This window comes from Geotrypetes seraphini, chromosome 5 (genome assembly GCF_902459505.1).
Source record: "Geotrypetes seraphini chromosome 5, aGeoSer1.1, whole genome shotgun sequence".
NCBI classification, from domain to species: domain Eukaryota; kingdom Metazoa; phylum Chordata; class Amphibia; order Gymnophiona; family Dermophiidae; genus Geotrypetes; species Geotrypetes seraphini.
Genome location: NC_047088.1, coordinates 267,126,243 through 267,138,709, shown reverse-complemented (window position 1 = coordinate 267,138,709; position 12,467 = coordinate 267,126,243). Strand labels below are relative to the sequence as shown.

The 12,467-nt window shown below is 44.6% G+C and overlaps 1 protein-coding gene across 4 annotated transcripts in view; it reads left to right on the top strand.

The window, feature by feature from the left end:
• Positions 1 to 12,467, top strand: part of SPEG (striated muscle enriched protein kinase) — a 543,710-nt gene that overhangs the window by 500,546 nt on the left and 30,697 nt on the right. For all 4 annotated transcript variants that reach the window (XM_033947131.1, XM_033947130.1, XM_033947129.1 and 1 more), the window contains one exon: positions 6,123 to 6,198. In XM_033947131.1, coding sequence (XP_033803022.1) covers positions 6,123 to 6,198 — 76 coding nt within the window. The remainder of the gene's footprint in view (positions 1 to 6,122; positions 6,199 to 12,467) is intronic.

Genomic DNA, 12,467 nt, shown 5'->3' with positions numbered 1-12,467 from the left:
TGAAAAATAGGTTTTCATTATGTGCAATAATGAAGCACGTCAGCCACAACAATCATAACAAGGAATAACTTTCCAAAGCTAATAATAAGACGCTGTTATGAGAACTGTTACCTGCTTCTAATTGCTCCTCTGTACTTGCCCCCTGAAGAACATAAGAACATAAGAATTGCTGCTGCTGGGTCAGACCAGTGGTCCATCTTGCCCAGCAGTCCGATCACGCCTCAGCCTTTAGGTCAAAGACCAGTGCTCTAAATGAGTCCAGCCTCTCCTGCATATGTTCCAGTTTAGCAGGAACTTGTCCAACTTTCTCTTGAATCCCTGCAGGGTGTTTTCCCCTATAACAGACTCCGGAAGAGCGTTCCAGTTTTCTACCACTCTCTGGGTGAAGAAGAACTTCCTTACGTTTGTACGGAATCTATCCCCTTTCAACTTTAGAGAGTGCCCTCTCGTTCTCCCCTTAGAGAGGGTGAACAATCTGTCTTTATCTACTAAGTCTATTCCCTTCAGTATCTTCAACGTTTCGATCATGTCCTCTCTCAGTCTCCTCTTTTCAAGGGAGAAGAGGCCCTGTTTCTCCATTCTCTCACTGTACGGCAACTCTTCCAGCCCTTTAACCATTTTAGTTGCTCTTCTCTGGACCCTTTCAAGTAGTACCGTGTCCTTCTTCATGTACGGCAACCAGTGCTGGACGCAGTACTCCAGGTGAGGGTACACAATGGCCCAGTACAGCGGCATAATAACCTTCTCCGATCTGTTTGTGATCCCCTTCTTTTTCATTCCTAGCTTTCTGTTCACCCTTTTTGCCGCCACAGCACATTGCGCGAACGGCTTCATCGACTTGTCAATCAGAACTCCCAAGTCTCTTTCCTGGGAGGTCTAAGTACCGCCCCAGACATCCTGTATTCATGCATGAGATTTTTGTTACCGACATGCATCACTTTACACTTATCCACATTGAACCTCATTTACCATGTCGATGCCCATTTCTCGAGCTTGATCATGTCACGTTGTGTCTTCACTACTCTGAATAACTTTGTATCGTCCACAAATTTAATCACCTTACTCGTCATACCAATGTCCAGATCATTTATTAAGATGTTGAAAAGCACGGATCCAAGCACCGAGCCCTGCGGCACCCCACTGGTGACGCTCTTCCAGTCCGAGTACTGCCCATTTACCCGCAATCTCTGTTTCCTATGCTCCAGCCAGTTTTTAATCCACGTGAGTATTTCACCCTCGATTCCATGGCTCGCAATTTTCCGAAGTAGTCGTTCAGATGGAACCTTGTCGAATGCCTTCTGAAAATCCAGATATACAATGTCGACCGGGTCGCCCTTGTATATCTGCCTGTTTACAGCCCTTGCTGAATCTGTGCTGGCTGGTCTTCATCAGACCGTGTCCGTCAAGGTGATCAATGATGCAGTCCTTTATCAGCGCCTCTACCATCTTTCCCGGGACCGAGGTCAGACTCATTAGTCTGTAGTTTCCCGGATCTCCCCTCAAACCTTCTAGACTGACCACCAACCCTGTCAGTTACCCGTCTTCGTTTCCAGCATATAGTCATTTCTCCATCAATTTCTTCGGATTGCCCTGGGGGTCGGTAGTAGATGGCGATCTTCATTTCCAGTCCATTTGTTCCTGGAATTTTGAACCTTCAGAACTCAAACTTATCCATCTGTTGTGGCGTGTTCTCTCCAGTAGATTCAATTCCCTCTTTGACATATATGGCAATGCCCCCACCTTTTTGAGCCACTCTGTCTCTGCGGTATAGTTTGTATCCCAGTAGCAGTGTCCCAGACGTTTTCCTCAGTCCACCATGTTTCCGTGATGCCGATGATGTCCATGTTATCTTTTTGTGCCATAGCTTCTAATTCACCCATCTTATTCCTTAGGCTCCTTGCGTTCGTGTACATACACTTGAGTTTGCGGCCTGTTCCCTTCTTGCATTTCCTTCCCTCTTGTGTCCCTTTCGATCTATCTTGCCTGTGATCAGATGAGTCTTCCCCTCTATCTTCCTGCAAGGTATCCTCCGGGTATACTGGTTCCCGAACTATCGACTCTCTCTCGGTCGACTATCGGCTTTCCCCTTCTTCCTAGTTTAAAAACTTTTCAACTTCTCTCTTGATGTTGCTTACAAGTAGCCTCGGACTGCTGGGCATGATGGACCACTGGTCTGACTCAGCAGTGGCAATTCTTATGTTCTTCCTGAATAGCTTGCTCTTCCCACAGAATGTTGTCCTGTTGCGCACGAAGTGGAATCCTTCTTCCTCACACCAGCGCTACATCCACATGTTGACTGCTTGCAGCTCCATCTGCTTCTTCTCGACGGCCCTGGTTACCGGCAGGATCTCAGAGAATGCTATCCTGGTCTTCAGCTTCCTTCCTAGCATCCGGAACTGGTCCTTCAGTGCTTCCCTGTTGTAGTTCTTGTTGCTCACATTGTTCATCCACATATGGATCACCACCACCTTATCTTCTTCCACACTGTCGATGATCCTGTCGATGCAGCTTACTATATCTTCTACCTTGGCTCCCGGTAGGCAGGTCACCAGCCGATCCAGTCTTCCTCCCGCTATGTGACAGTCATCTGATGATGGAGTCCCCCACGATTGCTGAACTCTCTATCTTCTCTTGATTCTCCAGCCACAGCTCCATGTCCCTGGTGTATGTCCATCTCTCCAGCCATAGGTCTGTGTCCTTCGTTCCTATCCATTTTCTCTCATCCTGGCATTGGCTTGCACCAAACTCGTCTTCTTGTGGTTTCCCTCCACTGTTTCCAGATCTCGCTGCTGAGTCACCCATTTTTTCTTGGTGGTTGTCCATCGGGTGGTCCACACTCTCTGTAGGTGTATCTTGGCAGTTCCACTGCTGCTGGTGATTTTCCACAGCCTCCCTGTATGCATCTTCTATGAACTTCTCCAGCTCTCAGACTTCTTCCTTGATGGTGTCCTCTCTCTTGATGTTCTCTACATCCTCTGTCTTGATGTTCTCTGCATCTCTGTCTTCTTCCTCCACTGCTTAGAAAAAAAAAACATAGAAAATGACGGCAGAAAAGGGCCACGGCCCATCTAGTCTGCCCACACTTGTGACCCACCCCCTAACTTCCTCCATGAAGAGGTCCCACATGCCAATCCCATCTTTTCTTAAAATCTGGCATGCTGCTAGCCTCGATTACCTGTAGTGGAAGATTATTCCAGCGGTCAACCACCCTTTCGGTGAAGAAGTATTTTCTGGTGTCGCCATGAAATTTCCCACCCCTGATTTTCAGTGAATGCCCTCTTGTTGCCATGGGTCCTTTAAGAAAGAAGATATCTTCTTCCACCTCGATACGGCCCGTGATATATTGAACATCTCGATCGTGTCTCCCCTTTCTCTGCGTTCCTCGAGTGAGTAAAGCTGCAACTTACCCAGTCGTTCCTCATACAGGAGGAGATCCTTGAGTCCTGAGACCATCCTGGTGGCCATTCGCTGAACCGACTCAATTCTCTGCACATCCTTTTGGTAATGTGATCTCCAGAATTGTACACAGTATTCCAGATGGAGTCTCACCTTGGATCTGTACAACAGCATTATGACCTTGGGCTTACGGCTGACGAAACTTCTATGGATACAACCCATGATTTGTCTAGCCTTAGATGAAGCTTTCTCCACTTGATTGGCAGTCTTCATGTCTTCGCTAATGAAGTGCCTCCAGTTCCGGTATTCTGCCCTCCAGGAGTCTGATTTTTTTCTTCAGGCTCTCCAGTTCTCCACATCGAGCACATACGTAAGACCACCTCCCAGAGAGGAGGTAGTCATACATATGGCAGACGGTGCAGAAAACTGGGTAGCTCAACATCCTGCTTCTGTCTGCTGCTTCCATTGCTGCCCGCTTACCGGTCGAATGTGGATGTCTTCTATGTCTGTCCTTTGTGCCTGCTGTGTCCTCTGTCTGCCTGGTTTTGTGTCCTCTGCGCCTGCTGTGTCTGCCTGGTTGTGTGTCCTCTGTGTCATAGAAACATAGAAACATAGAAATTGACGGCAGAAAAGGGCTATAGCCCATCGAGTCTGCCCATACCAATGACCCACTCCCTGATTCTTACTCTCCTAGAGATCCCACATGAATATCCCATTTTCTCTTGAAATCTAACACGCTGCTGGCCTCAATCACCCTCTGAGGCAGCTCGTTCCAATGATCTACCACCCTTTCAGTGAAGAAGTACTTCCTCGCATCACCCTGAAATTTCCCTCCCCTGATTTTCAGCGAGTGTCCTCTGGTTACTGAGGGCCCTATAAGACTGAAGATATCATCTTTCACCTCTATACGCCCAGTAATATACTTAAAGGTCTCAATCATGTCCCCTCTCTCCCTTCGCTCCTCCAGTGAGTACATCCGCAGTTTTTTTAACCTTTCTTCATACGTGAGTTCCCTGAGCCCCAAAACCATCCTGGTAGCCATTCGCTGAACCGACTCAATTCTCAACACATCTTTTCGGTAGTGTGGTCTCCAGAATTGAACACAATACTCGAGATGAGGTCTCACCATGGATCTGTACAGCGGCGTTATGACTTCAGGTTTTCTGCTGACAAAACCCCTACGGATACAGCCCATCATTTGTCTTGCCTTGGACGATGCCTTCTCCACTTGATTGGCAGCCTTCATATCGTCGCTAATGATCACTCCTAAATCATGTTCCACTGTGGTCCTGGACAATGTTTCACCATTTAGTGTGTAAGTTCTGTGTGGATTTTTTTTGCCTAGGTGCATTACTTTACATTTTTTAGCATTGAAGCCCAGCTGCCAAGTTGATGACCACTGTTCAAGCTGTCTTAGGTCCTGCGTCATAAAGTCAGGCACACTGCTTTTGCCAACTATGTTGCATAGTTTGGCATCGTCGGCAAACAGTGATACTTTTCCTCTAAGTCCTTGGGTCAAATCTCCTATGAATAAATTGAATAGAATCTGCCCTAAGACGGAGCCCTGAGGTACTCCACTCATCACTGCTGACGTTTTGGAGGGGGTACCGTTTAACATCACCCTTTGAAGCCTACCATCTAGCCAATCCCTTACCCATGTTGTGAATGTATCCCCTAATCCCATCGATTTTAGTTTGTTCAACAGCCTGCGGTGTGGAACGCTATCAAAAGCTTTGCTGAAGTCTAAGTATATCACGTCAAGGGACTCACCGGCATCCATATGACTGGTCACCCAATCAAAGAAGTCAATCAGATTAGATTGGCAGGACCTTCCCCTGGTGAATCCGTGTTGCTGTGGATCACGTAGATTTTCTTCATCTAGAATTTTGTCAAGTTCCTGTTTGATCAGTGTTTCCATGAGTTTGCACACTATGGATGTAAGACTCACCGGTCTGTAATTTCCTGTCTCCGTTCTGCAGCCCTTTTTGTGGAGTGGTTGTGTGTCCTCTGCGCCTGCTGTGGCTATCCTCGGCACCTGCTGTGTCCTCTGTGTCTGTCTGGTTGTGTGTCCTCTGTACCTGCTGTGTCTGCCTGGTTGTGTGTCCTCTGCGCCTGCTGTGTCCTCTGTGTCTTCTTGGTTGTGTGTCCTCTGTACCTGCTGTGTCTGCCTGGTTGTGTGTCCTCTGCTCCTGCTGTGGCTGTCCTCTGGGCCTGCTGTGTCCTCTGTGTTTGCCTGGTTGTGTGTCCTCTGCGCCTGCTGTGGTCTCCTTCTGATCTCCTTTAGCGGTGGCTTGTCCCTTCTTAAGGCCCTTCTCAAGGCCCTTTCGCAAAGGCGCTCTTACTAAGGCGAGCGCCTTTAACACTCGCCTTCGATGCGCGCCAAACGGCTGAGCACTGTTGGCCCTTCCCCTTTTAAGGAGGAGCTCTGGTGGATGATGTAAGGGGGTGGGCGGAGCTACCTCTTGCCGATGCCCCTTGCTCTCTCCTGCCTTCTGTTGCTCCTTCTTTCCCTCTTCTGTTCTCTGCTCTGCTTTTCTCTCCTTCTCTTTTCCTGCCTCCTGCTCTCCGCTGTTTAGTTACACGTGTGCAAAACTAACCCATTTGGAGAAACTGCCCCCTCACACAGTCATATTACCAGTAGCTCCATCCCATCTTTTCCTCATAACCCCATACATTTTCTTGTTGATATGATTTGGATTTTGAAGTCTTTTCCTTCCTTCTTATAGCTCCTGAGATGGTGAAAGGGGATCCAATTGGTGCAGCTGCTGATATTTGGAGTATAGGAGTACTCACTTATATCATGTGAGTAATGACTTGCAGGGCCTTCTGTACAGTACTTCCTATATATTTAGGGAATCATTACCGAATGTGTTCTTACTGAGAATACATCTATCGCCATAGTTTATGCTGAATCAGCACTGCAGGATGTTAGTGCTGAGATTACACTTATCTCCATAGTTTAGGCTGAGTCAGTATTATGGGTGTTAGTACTAAGATTATACCTGTCGCCATATTTTATACAAAAGGACTGATTTAAAAAGACGTGTTAGAATTGTGCACTGAGTTTCAGCACAGTTTCTTAATACACTTGTTAAGAGCTTATGGCCAACGTAGAACACAAAGCCAAACAATTTAAAAGGGAAACAATGTATGCAAAATTGGAAAACGCAATAATGAGTAGTAGGTTGAATCAAGCTACATGCAAAAAACTCAAAAAAGAGCTTACCTATTATAGAGAACATCTAAAGAAAGCCCTCCAATTATTCAGAATTTCAATAGTTCAAAAAGCACAGTTACTTGCCATAACAGGTGTTATCTAGGGACAGCAGGCAGATATTCTCACATATGGGTGATGTCATCCATGGAGCACGGTACGGATAGTCTGAAAGTGAACTGTCCCTTTGCATTTTTTAAAGTGCTTGCGACTATCTGCACCGCGCATGCGCGACTGCTTTCCCATATGAAGAGGCTTATGGTACCTCAGTTCCATAAGCAAGCTAAGAAGCCAACCAGGGGAGGTGGATGGGTTGTAAGACTATCTGCCTGCTGTCCCCGGATAACAGCAAGTAACTGTGCTTTATCCTAGGACAAGCAGGAAGCATATACTCACATATGGGACTCCCTAGCTTACTGCAATGGGATGGAGGGAGAGTTCGCCACTAAGATAATAAATTTTGTAACACTGTTTGGCCAAAGTGACCATTCCGTCTGGAATAGGATTCCAGACAGTAATGAGAGGTGAACTGAAGACCAAGTAGCTGCTTTGCAGATTTCATCAAGGGGAGTGGAATGCAATAATGCAACTGAAGCTGCCATAGCTTGGACCTTATGTGCTGTTACACAACCCACAAGCTGCAGCTCAGCCTGAAAATGAAATACAGGCCACCAACCATGTGGAAATAGTTCTTTTGGATACAGGGCGGCCCAATCTGTTAGGGTCAAAGGAGATGAACAGTTGAGGAGATGTTCTTTGAGACTGAGTCCTTTGCAAGTAATAAGCCAAGGCTAGTTTGAAGAGTATGAAGAGTTGTTGCACTAGGATGAGGTTTTCGAAAGAAAACTGGAAGCACAATCTATTGATTGATGTGAAAATCTGTGACCACTTTTGGTAAGAATTTAGGATGGGTGCGTAGGACTACCTTAACATGGTGGAATACCGTAAAGCAGGGCTGCCCAATTCTGGTCCTTGAGATCTGGCAGGCCAGGTTTTCAGGATATCCACAATGAACATGCATGAGACAGGTTTGCATACCAAAAAGGCAGTGCAGGCAAATCTCTCTCATACATCTTCATTATGGATATCCTGAAAACCTGGCCTGCCAGAAGATCTCAAGGACCGTAATTGGGCAGCCCTGCCGTAAAGGGTCAGTCCCACACCAACATCTGAAGCTCACTCAAGCAATGTGCAGAAGTGATGGACATTAAAAATACCACTGTTGAAATGAGATATTTAAAATGAGCAGAAGACATTGGTTCAAATGGAGGCTACATCCAGCTAAAGAGAACAACTAAGATCTCAAACCACCCGAAGTGGCTTAAAAGGTGGTTTGATATTGTAAAGGCCTGCCATAAACCTGGAAAAAAGAGGATGCACAGCCAGAGATTTATTGTTGACCTGGACATGGAAAGCACTGATGGTACTCAGGTGGAGTTAAAACCTGAGTTGGCCCAAAAAGAAATACAACGTTTACAAATTATTCAGAACACAGTAATAAAAGTCATTACTAATTTAAAAAAGTTTGATCACATCACACCCCCTCCTAAAAAACGCCTACTGGCTGCCAATTCCACATAGGATAACCTACAAACTAGCGCTTCTGACATTTAAAATCCGGCAAACACAGCAATCTATCTTTCTTGACAGACTGCTGTTGCCTTCATGAACACTTAGATCAGCAGAACAAAATCTTTTAACAAGTCAGTCGTTGAAAATCATAAATACGAGAAGAGCGGAGATTTTCTCCATTACAGCCCCACAAATTTGGAATCGACTTCCATCTTTTTTGAGAAGGCAGTTAGATAAATTCAAAATTGTTCTTAAAACATTACTATTTAATGATGCTTTTCAGAATTAAGTTCTGAAATGGTTATTATCTATTAACAGGGATACATAGATAGACTCTCTAAAATACCAGAAACTAGCCTTATAAGGCTAAAAACCCTTCCCTCCCTTAATGTGTTTACCTTGAATGTTTCTTTACTTTTAAAAATTGTAGTTCTCCACCTTTTCTCCTGGTGTCTCTTGTAAGTCAGTATTAATATTAGTATTGTTTATATGTCTTCTTTGTAAATATAATTTTTAATGTAAATCGCTTAGAAATTATATAAGCATTTTATCAAATTTTTAATAAAACTTGGAAACTTGGATAAGTGAAGAAGAAATTCCAACACTAAAGATATGGAGGAGGATGAAGCATCAAGATGCTGAAGATCACACCATGCTGATAACCATATCCACTTCTGTTGGTAGCACTGCCGCATGGAAGGTTTTCTGGATGCAGCTAAAATGACTGTTGAGGTCAAGCTGAAAGGTAGCAATCTGAATGAGAAGAAGCAGAAAGATCTGCATGGTTATTGGATCTTTGACTGTGAGCTGAAGTAGAAAGGAGAACCATGGTTGTCTGGGCCACCAAGGAGCTACAAGGACCATGGTGGCTGATTCTTGAGTGAGCAGGATCAGCATTTTAAATATGAGAGGAACTGGAGGAAACAAATAGAGGAACTTGTCCCTCCCAAATTCAGAAGAAAAGCACCTGCCTCCAGACAATGATGGAACAGAATTGAGGCAGTCTGTGTTTGGGGGGGGGGGGGGGGGGGACGTAAAAGCAGTTACTTACCGTAACAGGTGTTATCCAGGGACAGCAGACAGATATTCTCATATGTGAGTGATGTCATCCACGGAGCTCTGGTACGGACAGCTTTAAAAGTGTATCGCCACTTTAAGAACTTAAGAAAGTTCACAAACTACACGCACAGTGCTTGCACAAGTGCCTTCCCGCCCGACGCAGGCTCACCGCTCCTCAATTCCATAATCAAGCTAAGAAGCCAACCAGGGGAGGTGGGTGGGTTGTGAGAATTATCTGCCTGTTGTCCCTGGATAACACCTGTTATGGTAAGTAACTGGGCTTTATCCCAGGACAAGCAGGCAGCATATTCTCACATGTGGGACTCCCTAGCTTACTAGAATGGAATGGAGGGAGTGTTGGCTATTAGGAAAATTAATTTTGTAATACTGCTTGGCTGAACTGACCGTCCCGTCTAAAATAAGATTCCAGACAGTAGTGAGATGTGAATGTATGAACTCGGGACCAAGTAGCAGCTTTACAGACCTCACCAATAGGAGTGGAACAAAGAAAAGCTACTTTGTACGCTGTGATGTGACTCTCCAGTTGCAGTCCAGCTGAGCATAACAGAAGGCGATACAAACTGGCAACCATGATTAAATAGTTCTTTTAGATACCATTTGGCCCAATTTGTTAGGATCAAAAGAGACGAACAATTGAGGAGATGTTCTTTGCGACTGAGTCCTTTGCAAGTAGTAAGTCAAGGCTCGTTTGCAGTCCAACGTATGAAGAGCCGCTTCTCCAGGATGAATGAGGCTTCGGGAAAAAAACCACCCGTTAGCACAATAGACTGATTGAGATGAAATTCAGTGACTACTTTTGGAAGAAACGTTGGATGTGTACAAAATACTACTTTCTCATGGTGGAACACTATAAAAGGTGGGTCCGCCACCAACACTTGAAGCTCACTCATTTGATAAGCAGATGTAAGGGAGATAAGAAAAAACACTTTCCAAGTGAGATATTTAAGATTAGCCGAAGACATTGGTTCAAAAGGAGGCTTCATAAGTTTAGCAAGAACTACATTAAGAACTCAAACCACTAGAGGCGGTTTAAGAGATGGCTTGACATTGAAAATTCCCTTCATAAATCTGCCTACGAGCAGTGAGAAGTTTTCCCTCGACTGGTCTGTGGAAAGCATTGATACTACTGAGTTGAACTCTAATAGAAGTAATCTTAAGGCCTGTGTTGGATAAATGTAGAAGGTAATCAAATACTGAAGGTATAGAGATGGAAGCAGCATCCATGATGATGAAGAGTACACAGTTGAAAACCGTGTCCATTTCTGTTGGTAGCATTCTGTGTAGACAGTTTTCTTGATGCTTCTAAGTATGACAGGATCTGAAAGATGACTGTCAGCTGCTATTATCCCGAAAGATATCAAGCTGTCAGGTGCAAAGACTGAAGATTGGGATGGAGAAGAGATCCTTGACTGTGTGAGAAGAGAAGGAAAAATTTGCAGGGGTACTGGATCCTTGACAGTGAGCTGAAGTAGAAGTGAGAACCAGGGTTGTCTGGGCCACCGAGGAGCTATGAGAATCATGGTGGCTGAGTTCCATTTGAGCTTGACTAGCATCTTGAGGATGAGAGGAATTGGTAGAAACACATAGAGGAACTTGTGCGTCCAATCCAGGAGGAAAGCATCTGCTTCCAGACGCCAGGAGGAGTACTGTCTGGAGCAAAATTGAGTCAGTTTATGATTGAGAGGAGACGCAAACAGGTCTATCTGATGTGTCCCCCAGAGAGAGAATATCTGATGCATGACTTGAGATGAGTGTCCATTCGTGTGACTGGAGAAACCCACTGAGCTTGTCTGCGAGAGAATTCTTTTCTCCGTGAATGTAAATCGCTTTGAGAAATATGTTGCAAGTAATTGTCCATTGCCAAATCCATTGAGTTTCTTGACAAAGGAGGAGAGAACCTGTTCCTCCTTGTTTGTTTATATAATACATTGCCACCTGATTGTCCGTACAAACTAACATAGAAACATGATGGCAGATAAAGTCCAAATGGCCCATCTAGTCTGCTCATCCGCAGTAACCATTATCTCTTTCTCTCTCCAAGAGATCCCACGTGCCTATCCCAGGCCCTTCTGAATTCAGACACAGTCTCTGTCTCCACCATCTCTTCTGGGAGATTGTTCCATGCATCTATCACCCTTTCTGTAAAAAAGTATTTCCTTAGATTACTCCATAGCCAATCACCTCTTTACTTCATCCTATGCCCTCTCATTGTAGAGTTTCTTTTCAAATGAAAGAGACTCGACTCATGGACATTTACATTATGTAGGCATTTAAACATCTCTATTATATCTCCCCTCTCCCGCCTTTCCTCCAAAGTATACATATTGAGATCTTTAAATCAATCCCCATTTCCCTTATGATGAAGACCATTTTAGTAGCCTTCCTTTGCACCAAGCCAATCCTTTTTATATCTTTTTGAAGGTGTGGCCTCCAGTATTGTATACAATATTCTAAATGAGGTCTCCTCCCATTAAAAGGCATATTCCATCCAGGAAAACTAGGGACATCCCTCTCCTTCAGAATCACAGAGCTCTGGAATAACCTTTCTACCCCACTTCGGAATCTGGGTGCCCTCCAACTTTTCCGAAAACATTTAAAAACTTGGCTATTCTCAAAAATGTAATATTTACTCCTCTTTGTTATACTAAGTCCCTCTAAACTTTCTTTATACTGTCCTGTAACCGTCATTGGAGTTCCTTCTCTATACCATTTCCTGTAAACCGTGTCGAGCTCTACAAGTGTGGAGATGATGCGGTATACAAACTTAAGATTTAGTTTAGTTTAGTTTACCAGAGTTTTATACAAAGGCATCAAAACCTCCTTTTTCCTACTGGCCATACCTCTCCCTATGCAACCTAACATCCTTCTAGATTTCGCTGTCACCTTTTCAACCTGTTTGGCCACCTTAAAGTCATCACATACAATCACACCCAAGTCCTGCTCTTCTATCATGCATATAAATTCCTCTACCCCCTAAACTGTACTGTTCCCTCTGGTTTTTCCAGGCCAAATGAATGACCTTGCAATTTTAGCATTAAATTTTAGCTGCCAACTTTCAGACCATTCTTCAAGCTTTGACAGGTCTTTCTTCATGTTATTCACACCATCCGGCGCGTCTACTCTAATGCCGATTTTGGTATCACCCACAAAGCGGCAAATCTTACCTGATAGCCCTTCAGTAATATCGTTTATAAAAATGTTAAAA